The sequence below is a fragment of the Pseudochaenichthys georgianus genome, chromosome 3 (assembly GCF_902827115.2).
Source record: "Pseudochaenichthys georgianus chromosome 3, fPseGeo1.2, whole genome shotgun sequence".
Taxonomy (NCBI): Eukaryota; Metazoa; Chordata; class Actinopteri; order Perciformes; family Channichthyidae; genus Pseudochaenichthys; species Pseudochaenichthys georgianus.
This window is the reverse complement of record NC_047505.1, coordinates 27,804,062-27,818,567: the sequence shown is the minus strand read 5'-3', so window position 1 is coordinate 27,818,567 and position 14,506 is coordinate 27,804,062. Positions and strand designations below refer to the sequence as shown.

General features: G+C 38.9%; 2 protein-coding genes across 2 annotated transcripts; one reads left to right on the top strand and one right to left on the bottom strand.

Annotated features, from left to right (window-relative positions):
- Window positions 1-3,179: 3,179 nt before the first annotated feature.
- On the bottom strand, window positions 3,180-11,303 carry ercc3 (excision repair cross-complementation group 3). Its single transcript, XM_034108568.1, has 15 exons — window positions 11,131-11,303; window positions 10,260-10,459; window positions 9,899-10,135; window positions 9,734-9,783; window positions 9,510-9,645; window positions 9,141-9,311; window positions 8,806-9,010; window positions 8,215-8,529; window positions 7,517-7,701; window positions 6,793-6,995; window positions 6,600-6,696; window positions 5,573-5,690; window positions 5,337-5,455; window positions 4,043-4,192; window positions 3,180-3,927 (listed from the first exon to the last, which is right to left on the bottom strand). Exons 1-15 carry the CDS (start codon window positions 11,156-11,158, stop codon window positions 3,793-3,795), a joined length of 2,349 nt encoding a protein of 782 aa, XP_033964459.1. The 5' UTR covers window positions 11,159-11,303; the 3' UTR covers window positions 3,180-3,792.
- A 268-nt stretch (window positions 11,304-11,571) lies between these two features.
- On the top strand, window positions 11,572-14,400 carry gpalpp1 (GPALPP motifs containing 1). Its single transcript, XM_034105301.1, has 7 exons — window positions 11,572-11,775; window positions 11,875-12,004; window positions 12,087-12,182; window positions 12,264-12,516; window positions 13,303-13,467; window positions 13,572-13,673; window positions 13,795-14,400. The coding sequence occupies exons 1-7, from the start codon at window positions 11,688-11,690 to the stop codon at window positions 14,011-14,013; spliced, it is 1,053 nt and encodes a 350-aa protein (XP_033961192.1). The 5' UTR covers window positions 11,572-11,687; the 3' UTR covers window positions 14,014-14,400.
- The last annotated feature ends 106 nt before the right edge of the window (window positions 14,401-14,506 follow it).

Below are 14,506 nucleotides of genomic sequence, written 5' to 3'. Positions count from 1 at the left end.
TACCATAGTACATAATGCATGTTTTCTGCTATCTTTGATGAATGATACAAATAAAATGTTACCATTAGTTCTTAATGAAATTGATACTGTTTGACTTTGTATTAGTTAGCCTACTACTTACAATAAATTGAAGTACTTTTACTGTGTATTTTTTGAGAAATCCTCTGTCAAAGTCCCCTGCTGAGAACAACATCAAGCCACTTCTTCTAAGTTTGATGAGGGAATTATTTTTTGTTGCCATTAGTTCTTCGTGAGATTGATCCTGTTGGACTCAGTACTAATGAAACTACACCCACAAGTACTATGAAGTACTTATTGTGTACTTTTCCAGTAATCCTCTGTCAATGTCCCCTCCTGAATACAAGAATGCATGTTTTTCTTTGAATAAGCGTTAAAAAACATTTCTTCCCGAGACTGATATTATTGGACAGAGTATTTTAAGAGGATGGTAGACATGATATCAGCAATACTTCCAGTCAGTACTCCGGCAGCAGCATTTTATACCTTGGAAAGTCTTTAGAGTCTGGCCTGGATAGCTGGTCACAAATATCCTTCAGCAAAGTGACACACTCTGTCACATGGTTGCCCTCTTATGAAGCTGCTGTCTTTTACGATATAACTATTCCTCTGCCGCTAGTTCGTTCCTCGCAGATTCTTCAGTCTCATCAGCCTCATCCTTCCATCAGTCCCAGTCAACGCCTCCAGCACACTTCCAGTGTCTGACTCCATATGATATTGTCCTGATGCTGTAAGGGTGATGCCCCATGATCACAAAATGACCCATCTAGAGTCTGAGTGCCAAGGACCTCATATTATGTCTGTCATTAATGTTACATCATCCATTATAACAATTTTCTTTCCTTTTTTCTCTTCTCTTAAGTGAATAGTCCTGTCTTTAAGTATAACCCAATGTAAAGTCCTGCACCATTTTAAGGCTTCATGTGTTTGGAGAAATAACACAATCAATGGCCCAGAATTGTACTTTATAAACTATGAATATTGTGGTGCTTGAAGAAATACACACTGGTTAAGCCGGCCAGGTTATATATATGCCTTTTTTGGAGCCCTTTTTTGCAATATTTATTAAAATGTGAGAGAAACACAGAAGAAGAGACGAGAGCGCGGCAGATAGAAGCGGAGAGGAAAGTAAGTGAAGAGAATAACTAGAAAATGCATTTCCTGCAGAAAATGCGTGTGAATGCTGTAAACTGTGAACATTTATGGCTGCTTTTAGCTAAATAAATGCAGAAAAAACTTAATATTTAAAAGAAAATGTTTAAAAAAGGTATAAACAACAACATGTATAGCCTTGATGTCCTGAAATAGCTGAATAATGTAATAGTTGAATGGGTTCTGCAGCTGAAAATAGGCTGAAGGAATTAAATATCAGATGTAAGTAGTAGTGAATGAATTTGTATAAAGATGAGAAAAGAAAGTAAAAAGGCTTGGGAAACTTTTGAACTAACTTGATGGTGAATGATCTGTCGCCATGGCAACGGCATTTGATGACATCCCATAATACTCTTAGATGTGTTGATGGCTGCATTGTTACCAAACCTGTGAAGTTTTGGGCCATTTCGAGTATTTTCACTGAAGTTATGAGAAAACCGTGTTTCATGGTGAGCATTGTGTTGCCATGGCAACGGCATTTGAAGAAATCTCAAAACTGTCCTGGAGATGTCTTCACGGCTGGACTGTTAGCACACATGTGAAGTTTGAGCACTCTTTGAACATTTGCATAGGAGTTATAGCGACATCATGTTTTATGGCAAGGGATGCGTTTCCATGGAAACGGCATATGGTGAGATCTCATATTTGGCATAGAGCTCTTGAGGCATGGACCGGTGATATACAAATGAAGATTGGGGGACGATTGGACCGTGTCCATTGGACTTACAGCCTCATCGTGTTTCATGGCGAGTGGTCTGTCGCCATGGCAACGACATTTGATGACACCCCATACTACGCTTAGATGCATTGATGGCTGCATCGTTATCAAACCTGTGAAGTTCTGGGCTGTTTGGAGTATTTTCACTGAAGCTATGAGAAAACCGTGTTTCAAGGCGAGCATTGTGTTGCCATGGCAACGGCATTTGAAGAAATCTCAAAACTGTCCCGAAGATGTCTTCACAGCTGGACTGTTGAAGTCTGCTGCATGTCAGTTGGAGTGATGACATCATCGTGTTCCATTACACAGGTGTTTATAGTTGAGCTAACGAGCTCTGTAGAGATCACAGGTTTCCATTGTTCTGAATGAGAGATAAACCTCTTACATGTGAATGTTTTGTGGAAGAACGATAACAGATATCTGTGAAATTTCAAAACGTGAAGCATGTTAAGGAAGTTGAGTATCTGAAGTGTAATTTATGTGTAGTTTCGGGTTAATAATGTGGCCTTTTTGGCAGTTTAACTAAAGGTGTGCGGCTGCTACCGTGAGGAAATATCTGCCTGAAATTACAATGGGCTTCGTAAGCTTGATAGAGGTAGGTGAGGTAAAGGTCAGGTATGACACGGCCACTTAAACAGCAGAACTGTCAACAGTGGGGTCAGTTTATTTGAAGAAAAATGGTCCACATGTATACAGGGTTTTTACCCTCTCTCGTTACAACATTACAATTATACCTAAACATATCATGCTGGGGTCATTTTCTAATCTAAAACCTTAATTCATAGTTTAGACATTAAAGTCTTCCGACATAATCCAAAGGAATTTCCTCACAGATCGCCGGGGTTAACATCCACACCCTATGGCCTGACGCATTCAGAGGTCAGTTCCTCAAAATGATCAGTTGGAATTCCGACATAATTCAAAGGAATCTCCTCACGGATCGAAGGTGCTAACATTCACAACCTATAGCCTGACACATTAAGAGGCAGCTCCGCAGAATGATCAGTTAGAATTCTAATTTTTAAACCAAGGCCTCAGTGTATTTATCCTTAAGTCAGGAGCCCCCCTCCCTGTGTACTGCTGTGAGGGAAGTGGGAAGAAACTGTCTCTCCTCTTATCAGTGACACCCATAAACCATAATAGGCCTAAACCAATTGTGTTTTGTTTATACTGTAAATATAGAAAATCATAAAATATGAAGCATTTTCATTGTGGGTTATACAAGAATATAATTGATTATAACTAACTTTCGTTTTAATTATTCAACCTAATATGGAGATCTCAACAACACTAACATCAGGAACTGTTTAATAAACATTTGTGATGTCTTTTACAAGTAAGGTAAAGCCATATTTACAAAAAAAATGTATAAACACAAGTCCGATATACATCCATAGACACAGGTTATCTCACATAGCGCTGACTTCACATCTGTCATTCCCCAGCCCACTAATCCTATCCACAGACATTTTCAGCTGAAATCTACTGCAAACAGCAAGTCAAAGCCTTTAAGTGCTGCGAAATGTAGCTTAAAGGCCAAATCAGTAAACGCAACACAAATGAAAAATAAATGACACTTTGGGACATAGTTAGCAATGCATTTCACCTGTAGGTATTTGAGACTTTCAAATGTATCACATAGAAAAATAGAGCCATGCAGGCTGCATTTGCTGTGTTTTAAACCAGACGTATGAGTCATTTCAACCATCATCACCATCTGCCAGAAAAAAGTAATACACAGTACTTATTCTGTTCCAAAAAGGCTGGACTATGCAACAATTATCTGAACCTACTGCTTACAGCCTGGTGCTGAGACTCAGTTAACATGATTACAACCCAACTTTATCCTATGGCTTTGATGACACTGAGTCAGTCTTTGGGCATCAGGGTTAAAGTCAGTGCATCTACTTTCTGAAGCGCTTGAACAGTGGATGAATGTTCTTTCCTAAAAAGGATTTGCTGCCTCGACCCTGATATTCCATGTAGACGGTGTCATCTGCACCCGACATGGAGCTCATGGTGCCCGTTCGCCTTGAGAACTGATAAAGAAGCAGGAAGAAATAAATAGTGTTAATATTCTACAATGCAATGGTAAGCCTGCAAAGACAATTACGTATATATGCTTTCTGAGTCAGAGTTATCCAAAGTGTTCACCTGTGGTCGTCCGCCCAGCTCCCCTGCCACCAACTCCTCCTCAGCATCCAGGTCTGAAGCAGCCAGGACCTTCTGGAGAAGTTGCTGCTGCTCCTCTTTGGAGGAGAACATCAGGTCCTCCTCCTCCATACCTGCTAGCTTTGTGATCACCTATTAAGGAAGAGACACATGAGAACACACCAACGGTATATGTAAACAATTTCTTTCACTGAGGAATACAGAAAACATACAGAAAAATAAAAGGTCCGGGCCGCTCACTAGAGGTGAGGTTTATTGCCGTATCAGTTAAGTTATAAGTTAGCTAAATCAATCAAATGTAGGCAAATTATGCTTGATACTTGAAAATGCTTTAAGAAAAAAACTGCCTACACCACAGTTCTCCATAGGGTTTCATTTATTTAGTTTGCAGCTCATTCCTTAAAACAGAAGCCTCAGATTGCTCATAAAAAGAGGAAATATGAAGCTATTTATGTAATTAACTTATTGGTCTTTTTCTTATCAACTAAGATTTGTTTGAAAATGTTTCCAACTTTAATTGACTGAATTTATTTGAAAAGTGGGCCTTTTAACGCATGATTACTGTGTAATATATTTGTACAAATATATTTAAGAATTACAATATATAACAAGCACACGTTTCAAAATGGGCCACGGGCCGCATTTGGCCCCCGGGCCGTAGTTTGGACACCCCTGATGTAAAAGAATATATAATACCAAGGATAAAACTATGTATGTCTTATTAATAAACTTGTTTCTATTTGTCCTGAATAATTTGTCCCAAATGCATTGAAGCTATTTCAGGCATTTTGTCATTTGAATTCTTTTCATCCAAATAAAGTGTCATAGTATGCATATGCAAATACGTATCTACATATCATATTCCATTTACTTGTATATAGACTCTTCTTGCACTATTTCTATTTTATTTGTATTAACTTGCATATCTCAAAACATTCTCTTGCACTATTATCTGTTTTATGTATATATATATTCATGTTGGAGGAGCCTGTGACCTATGTTTTTCATTGCCATATCATATACAATAAAGCCTTGAATCTATGTTAACTATCTCTGTGAGCGGAGGCTTTTTCTCGAACTAGTTTATTTTCTGGTTCATTCTTTGCTTTAACCCTCTAAATAAAACTCCTATATTAACTACCAGATACCCAACACATTTGTGTTAACCTTGTTCCACTGAGAGAGCAAACTTGGCCCATTAGAGAAATGTACAATCGTGTGTTTTACAGGTTAAAATGTGTTGTTCAAAAGGAGAAACACAAACATGTAAGCACACCTTAAAGCTGTAACCTTGGTCCACCAGGAACCTCTGCCTCTTGGTGGAGTAAGCCATCTCCTGGGTGTCCTGGGACACTAGTGAGTAGAAGTATGCATTGTACTCCTCTGCTATCATTCCTACACCAGCAGACAGGGGGAAAGAGAATATTTAGGTGATGAATGGAGGAAGACTATAAGTTACATCAGAGTGTGTCATGCAAAGGTAACCAATCCAAGTGATGCAGACAGACTGACCTTTCTTAGCTCGTAAGACTCTGCCCAGCCTCTGAGCCTCCTGTCTGCGGGATCCACCATGGGAGGAGATCTGGATCAGAACATTGGCTTCGGGCAAGTCAAAGGAAGTGTCTCCAACCTGAGTGGTAGAAGGAATGCAGTATATTTCAAGTTATGTCATTTGATTTTACCATTGTATCAATATCAGAGGTGGGAAGTAGTACAGTACAAATAATTTGTTAATGTACTTAAGTACATTTTTCTGGTATCAGCACTTTACTCCACTACTTATTTTTCTGACAACTTTTTACTTTTACTTCTTATATTTTTAACACAAATAGCTGTACTTTCTACTTTCTACATTTTCAAAACAGGTTTGTTACTTTAGTTTTAAATGTGTGTTTGGTGGCGTGACCATTATTATTTAGAGTCATTGCGTGCCTATTGATTTGAACACGATCCGTGTCTCCATCATTTCCTGGTCTTCTCTAAAGAAGATCGACCAATGAGAACTTTGTCATTTTGCCGTTGTTCAGCATCGAAACATTCATTTGCTAACAATGATATCATTGTTCTATTAATATAAAGTGAGGTCAGTTACTCTTTAAAACACTTGGTAATTATGGGTACTTTTTACTTAAGTACATTTTGAAGCCCATATTTCTTTACTTTTACTTGAGAAAAGAAGTTTAGTTAGTACTATTTTTAAACATGAGTATCTGTACTTCTACTTGAGGAAAGGGTGTGTTTACATTTGCCATCTCTGATCAATATGCAAACATGCAACTGTGGTTCTTTTAAAAAGGTAAACATGTTTCTGATTTTATATCATTGGTTTTCAATAGAGGGAATTGAAGAATGTGAAGAATAATGTGTGATATCGGCAGGATTAAAAAAGGTGTGAGGTGTCATTACTGGAATAATATTTTTATCTGATTACATTTTTTGGGTCAATTAAAAACACACTGTGGTCAGCAGTAGTACTGTACATTCTCTAGAAGTGCTAGTCTGCCCCCTGCTGGTCACAAGGGTGCACATGGATTGGTACCTTCGAGATGAATATGGTGTTTATCTTGGGGTTGTGTTTGAAGTTCTGTAAAATCTGCATTCGTTCCCCCTGAGAGGTTGGACCGTAGATGTAGGGCCTTGAGATAAAATGAGAAAGTGGAGTTCAAGCATGAAGAAAGGTTACCCAAACAGGCTATTTTCTCAAAATGCTTCTCAGTTTGTGAATAACCTACTTGTTGAGGCGGATAGCGTACTCCTTCAAGGCAAACACGTTGTCAGCAAAGACCATGATCTTATCGTTTCGCCGCTCATGGAATTGAATGAGAAACTGGCAAGCACGGAACTTATTGGGGTTCATCGTATAAAACAGGATGCGCTTCTTTGTCTTGATGGCCACATACTCTCTGTAGAACTCTGGAGACATTGGGCACCACACCTAAAGCATAACCATGGGTACATTGTTCAGATAGTGTCACTAATGTGGAACATGCTCTTTGTATTTGTTACATTAAATCTCAGCTACATCTTTGAGCTTAATATTCTGAATTTTACAAGAAACTGTCTATAACTTTACTCGAGGCAGACAGTTATCTTAGGATAAAAAACTTAAAAAAAAACTAGTAATGGTGTGTTGGTAGAAAAATACAAAAGCAGCTTTTACCATAACTTCAAAATACAGCAAGTTTAAAACTGGACATAGGTAAACGGCTGTCACTTGGTTTTATCCTGGACTGGCTAGTCATTACAACACACCACATCAATTGTGTTATATTTAATGATCTTCCCTTGTTACATATATGTTTTCCAATCGACAGCCCTTGACCACTAGGTTCAGGCTTCACATTATCAAAACAAACCAGAAACAGATGTTCCATATTTTATCCAGTTTTTAGTGAACGACATATTCTTAATTTCTTGTCGTGGTATAAAACCTTGTCAAAAGAATGCAAGACTCACCTCTGCACACTGGACTTTGGCAATGTAGCCATTGTTCTGTAACTCCATCCAGTTGGCCTCAAACAGTTTAGGCCCAATAAGGAAGTTCAGATCCACAATCTTGTCGTCTTCCCTGACCAGTGTGGCAGTGAGCCCCATTTTGCAATGTGCCTGGACAATGGTCAGAACACGACGGAACATCCTGGCTACAGAGGAAACACAGAATAACCATGTTTACATGTCAATAAATCTCAGAGATATACGTGTTCTTCATGTGTCTTCCCATTGCATCCCAAAACTATATAACCAGCACGGCCCCTAGTAGACCCCCACACACACAACAATACAGACTATAACACCTCTTGTTGTTAAATACCAACTATGTGCAATATGCGCAATATATATATATATATATATGCCGTTAAAAACTGTGCAGTATATACCTGGCTGCTAAATCCTCAGAACTGTTACAGGGTAGGTATTTTTGTAAAATGTGTAACTTCTTCATTATAATTTCTTTTTTTATCTTTAGTACTTTTTTGTATGCATGCTTAGGTAACATTAAACTGTCTTTGGCTCTTTTCTGCTGTAACAATGTAAATGTCCCCTCTGTGGGACTAATACAGGTATTCTGATTCTGAAAACATAACTTCAATATATTCTTACAATAAAAGCAAATATCAAGTTGTCTGGAGAACCTTAACAAAGTTACAGCTTACCAGGGATGGTGTGCACCTCATCGAGGATAATGAGTCCCCACTCCTGGCTCCGCATCCACTCCATGACCCTCTCCGCCTCCCAGGAGCGCTTGGTGGTGTGACCCAGCATGGAGTAGGTGCTGATGGCCACTGAGCAGCCAATGGGTTTGTCCTTGGCGTCGGAAGTGAAGCGGCAGATCTGAGAGTCATCGATGGTGGACCACATCTTGAACTGAGCTTTCCACTGTTCCACTGACACGGAGGAGTTCCCCAACACCAGGCAGCGTTTACGCACCGTGCACGCTGCGGTCACGCCCACCAGAGATTTACCCGCTCCTGGAAATAAAACATTGAGGCCTACATTTTACACACAGGTTTGATGTAACAAAAAAATATAATAGTAAGTTGTGCTTGAGGAAGTACTCTAACATTTAGGGAATTGAAAAATCTACTAAGTACAAGAGTATATCCCTTTTTTCAAGCAAATATTTAGAAAGATCTTGTACAATATAATTTCATACACAAGCTCTACCACCAGGAAATGCTTTGGGGGTCTCCTTTCTGTTTTGTAACTCAATGTTCTCTTCTCCTTCTGTGAACCAGCTGTCTCACCGCAGGGCAGCACGATGACCCCAGAGCGAGCCCGTCCATTCCCAAACATCTTGCGCAGACTCTTCTCCTGGTAGGGCCTCAACACAGCGGTGGGCTTCAGGTCTATGTTGATGTCGGGGTTGAATGTATCATTGCGAAAGTCGTACTCTGCTAGGAGGGGGTACTCTAGCTGAATGCAACGCTTCTGCAGCTCTTCAATCATCTCCTACACAGGGTCACAGTAGAACAGTTCAGAGAAGTGCATTAAAATAGGATTACGCATTCATTTTTTGGAAATAAGGCAACCAAGTCAGCAGTAATGTACGTTTGTAAAAAAGGAGAAATCTGATTTGTACCTGGCGAAGCTCAAAAGACACAGTCTGAGTCTCTTCCTCCTCTTCTTCTTCTTTATCCATTTGCTCATAGTAGCTAAAGATGTCTTCAGGCACCTGCTGGGTAGAAGTTTGTCCGTCGCTGGGTTGCTGTGAGGTCGACGGATCCCCCTTTTCCTCAATAGACTTGGAAATCTGTCAGAAATAAAGACATAGAGGGACATTGCTTAGCGAATGAAGAGGACAACAACTCAAATTCCTGCTACATATATATTCTTATATCTTTAAAACATGACTTGTTACAGCTTTTCAATTAGATTCACGGTTTACTTGAAATAAAAAAATAGAACTTTCTACTTTTGTGTGCAAGTAAAAAAAAGTTGCATTGCATACTGCTGACTTGCTGCGAATAACTTCAGTTATAAGCTCGGTGTCCGCTCCGTCTGCAGTGCGGAGACGACATTCACGGATCACAGTGTCCTGCAGAAGGCGCTGGATCACATCAGGGAAGGCACTCTCAACAAAATACCTGAATAAAAAGGCAACATATTTTTAAGAAAGCCCAACGGGGAGGATTAATGTAAAGACAGAAGGAATGGTTGTTGAAATGACTTTACCTGTTGTGCTTGAGTACCAGCTTCACTTTTCCATAGCTCACAGTGCAGAGCTGAAGAGAGCGAAAAAACAATAATTAAATACCCAAAGTTTGCATACATGACATTAAATATGATACATTTGGAAAGTGTAATCTTCCTAGAAATCAGCAGACACTCAATTCAGACCTTAATGAACTGAATGATGCCTTCAGGTACAGAGGTCTTGCTGAGTTTCTGCATGTACTCCACAATATCAGAGGTCTGCAGCCCCACACTGACAGCTGCATACAGGGAATAGGCCGTCAGCTTGTACTCATGGATATGATTAGGCCTGCAGACTGGCTCTGCAATTGCCACCATGAAATCCTGTGCGTACTTGTACACTGGGGAGAAGGCTTCAAGAAAGATGTGTCCATCTGGAGCCTGGAGAAGAGGAGGAAGATTACAACTATATATTATAAAGGAATGCAGAGAGATATCTTCTGAAATACAGTGTACAATTTGAAATCCTTTAATAAGTCAACTCAACAATCGAAACACATCTTACCACCCAGAGGGGGCGCGAACTGTTATCATTCTTCAGCATCATCTGAACACGGTAATCTTTGGCTCCATATTCATCAAGTTTTGTACTGGACACATCCACTTGTTTCCCTGCAGCAGCAGGAATGGCCTCCTGAGACTCACTGCCCCCTGCCTCTTCTTCATCGTCTTCCTCCTCATAGAGACGCTTTTTGGACTTCTTGTCTGTCAGTATGAGTTAAAAAACATTATAGAAAGTAATAGAGGTAGATAATTAACTGAAATCAATAATACATCAGTGTAAATTGAATTGTATTGTTTTAAAATAATCAGGAAATGTAAAGAGTTACAGCCAAAGTAGAGAGCCAAAGCAGCAACATATTAATTAAGAGGCATGCATAAAATATTAAAGATAAAAATAGAAGAAACAATACTACAATTTACAAAAATATACATCCAGTTCGACAACAAAAAGTACCAGTAACTCTATTTTTTTTATGTAGCCTGTATAAAGGAGTTTGATAGCAGCCAGGTTACAGTAGTAAAAGTGTAAGTGTATATTGCACAGTTATTTACAGGTGTATTATAGTAGTTGAATTGTCCAACAAAGAGATAGCAGCTAGTACTATTTATAATTATAAATCGGTATATGTATATATTGTATACAAGTGATATTGCACAACAGTTACTACTGTACCATTAACCTTACATCTTTTCACTACAATAACCCCGCCCCCCTTAACAACACACGGGATAATTTAAAGGAGGTATATCATGTCTTCAAATACAAACTACATGTTACATGTGTCAGTCGGTTTCAGTACACTTATCCATCTTTCAGCTTGTGAGCTAACAGCTATAGTTAGCTAGGTTAAACAGCAGCATTAGCAACTTACCCCGATCTCCTTTATCCTTTCTACCCATTTTTTTAATTTTCAAATAGGTGGTTTCTATCAAAACATTGTAAGTCTATCCTCATAATCTTTCAGAAGTCCTCAGCGAAGTCCAGTGACTGTAGTCTGACCACGGTGTATACGACGGTGTTGAGTTGAGTACACTCAATAATGTAGATACATAACTTCCGGTTTGAGACTTCAAAATAAAACCTTCATTTGAAAAGCATGTGCCTGATTTGTTTAAATTAACTTAATTGGTGTAATTAATGAACACCAAACGTCTAAATTACTCCTAAAAATGAACAAGCAGCAGTTTTAGGAATATATATAATAGTTAACACATTTAAAAATAGCCAAGTAATTTCTTGTGCTTTTATTGTTGCATCACATAAACGTACTTCTTGTTATTTATGTAATTTGACACCATCAGACACTGTTTACTTCCTATGTGAAAGGTCAAACTGTCCTTTTGAGGAGCCTTTGGTTCATAAAGAAGCCTATTTGTATGTTTCTTTTTAGAAACTACTAAATATACGTGTAACTCATCATCGTCAAATATGTCGTCTGATGAACTAATTGGACCTGCTTTGCCCCCGATGTTCAGAAACAGGGAGAGCGATGATGACTCAGATAGTGATGAAGGATGTGAGTGTATATGCGATAAAACACCTTGATTGCGATTTTAAGTCATTAATATTCATACTAGGTTGTTTTTCACATGGTTGTTAATTCTCTTTTCTTTAGTCTCCGGCCCGGCTCTGCCTCCGGGCTACAAACGGGGAGAGCCGTCGAGCTCCTCGGAGGACAGTGAAGAGGAGGTGACGTTCAAGAGAGCCAAAACAAGTCACACAGCTGCACAAAGCTCTGCAGAAAAGTACGTTAATTAATGGACTCGGAGTTATAGAAATATATGCATTTATAAAAATAAAAAACAATAAGATGTGTGTGTTGAACAGGGTGGAGGACACAAAGGTACAAGAACCAGACGAGGATGGTTTCTTTGGACCGGCCCTACCTCCAGGATTCATGAAACAACAGAGTTCACCAGAAAGGTAGGCACAATGATTTGATCATGTAGATAAATATGGATAAAATGTGAATTCTTGAAGGTGTAACTTCATTGTGCTCCTCAGGCCACCTGTGCTGGGACCAGCTTTACCTCCTGGATTTCGTAGAGCAGCATATGAAGACGATGATGACGATAATAAAGAAGAGGAGGATTTCCCAGGGCCTGCCCTACCCCCTGGTTACCAGGCCGACTCCTCCAGCAGCGAGGGAGAAGATGATGTGATTGGACCCATGCCACACAAAGGGCCTGTTGAAGACTCTACTGCTCTGGACTTTGAGCGCAGAGCTCGAAAGATGAAAAATAAGCTGACAGGAGATGTGAGTCCTCCCCTCAGTTTTATCTGAGTAGTCTACACCCCTAAACAGAGGTGGGAAGTAGTGGAGTACAAATACTTTGTTACTGTACTTAAGTAAATGTTTCTGGTATCAGTACTTTACTCCACTACTTGTTTTTCTGATGACTTTTTACTTTTACTTCTTACATTTTTAACACAAATACCTGTACTTTCTACTTCTTACATTTTCAAAACAGGTTTGTTACTTTAGTTTGAATCTGTGTTTTGTGGCGTGACCATTATTATTTAGAGTCATTGCGTGCCTATTGATTTGAACACGATCCGTGTCTCCATCATTTCCTGGTCTTCTCTAAAGAAGATCGACCAATGAGAACTTTGTCATTTTGCCGTTGTTCAGCATCGAAACATTCATTAGCTAACAATGACATTATTGTTCTATTAATATAAAGGGAGGTCAGGTACTCTTTAAAACAGATGTTAGTTATGGGTACTTTTTACATTTCGTACATTTTGTACATTTCGAAGCCCATACTTCTTTACTTTTACTTGAGTAAAGAAGTTTATTTTTAAACACGTGTATCTGTACTTCTACTTGAGTAAAGGATGTGTGTACTTTTGCAATCTCTGCCCCCAAAACTCTCTGTTATATGCTTACAGATTGAAAAATGGAAATGCATAGAAACACAAACACAATATCTTAGCAAAATATCTGGTTGGAAGGATTTCCACTCCTTTTTAGGAATTGCCCAAAAAGTTTTCCTCATCTGCTCTCTTAATTTATTCCTGTGTGTATTTCTGTCTAAAAAAGGACACTCCTGAGGTGGTGGCCAGAGAAACATGGATGACAGTGCTCCCACCAGAACTGCAGCACATTGGTTTGGGAGCTCGAACCTTCAAGAAGAAGTCGGGCCCAGAGAACAAGGATCGCTCCATGTGGACAGACACACCAGAAGACAGGGAGCGCAAGATCAGGGTATTTAATCAAAATAACTTATCTTCATATGTATTATTGGTAATTCCATCTTGTATCTTATATTTGACTTCCCTATATTTCCTGGTTCTATTCTTGATTATTAGGAACGCATTGAAAGAAAGAACAAGGGTGAGGAAGAGAAGGTTGTTACCCCACAAATCTGCTTTAAGGATGTTAAAATGGCAGAAAAAGTGACAAAATATAACGTAAGTGGTATTACCTCACCATTCTTTTGTCTTGTGTGCCAAAAAATAACATGAGATGTAATGTACACTTGTTTACATGAAAGTGAGGATTAAACTGTCTTTACCCTCAACCTGTTATCAGGAGACTAAACGTGCAGAGTCTCTGGTGAGTATGCACACAAAGACGATGAAGGAAAAAGCAAAGAAGAAAGTTGATGTTCCGGTGGAGAGGAGAGCATTTGATCGAGATGAAGACCTGCAGGTGAATCGTTTTGATGAAGCGCAGAAAGAGCGGCTGCTGAAGAAATCTCAGGAACTGAACACACGATTTTCTCACAGCAGGGACCGCATGTTCCTTTAACACAATTTGAGAAATATATTTGAACAAACAGACTTCTGTGTACAATCTGGCCTGTGCCATTTTCATACAGGTTTTATACAATATCAACTATGTTTGTACTGTGTAACACAAATGGAGACATTTTTTGGCCAAACATATTTTTAAGATATGGTAGACATGTCCATTGAAAGTAGTTCAGAGCTTGCTTTTTCCTGGAGACACTGTGTTGGGGCTTATCATTTAGAAGTAAATACTTAAATAACTGCATATTTTTCATACATTGATATATGATTGGTGATTGGTGATCAGTGTTTGGTTTTGTGTTGCATATACTTTCTAGCTTTGCGATCTTTCATGTATCCAACAGCTTTTGTGAAAAATAATATTAAACATTTTTTTTTAAAATAATTTTATTTCTCTTATTTTCATCCATGTACGATTATTAATGCCCGAGGAGTAAAGCGCACACATTGGTCAAAAGTATGTTCGCACCGATATGAACCTTCAGAGTCGC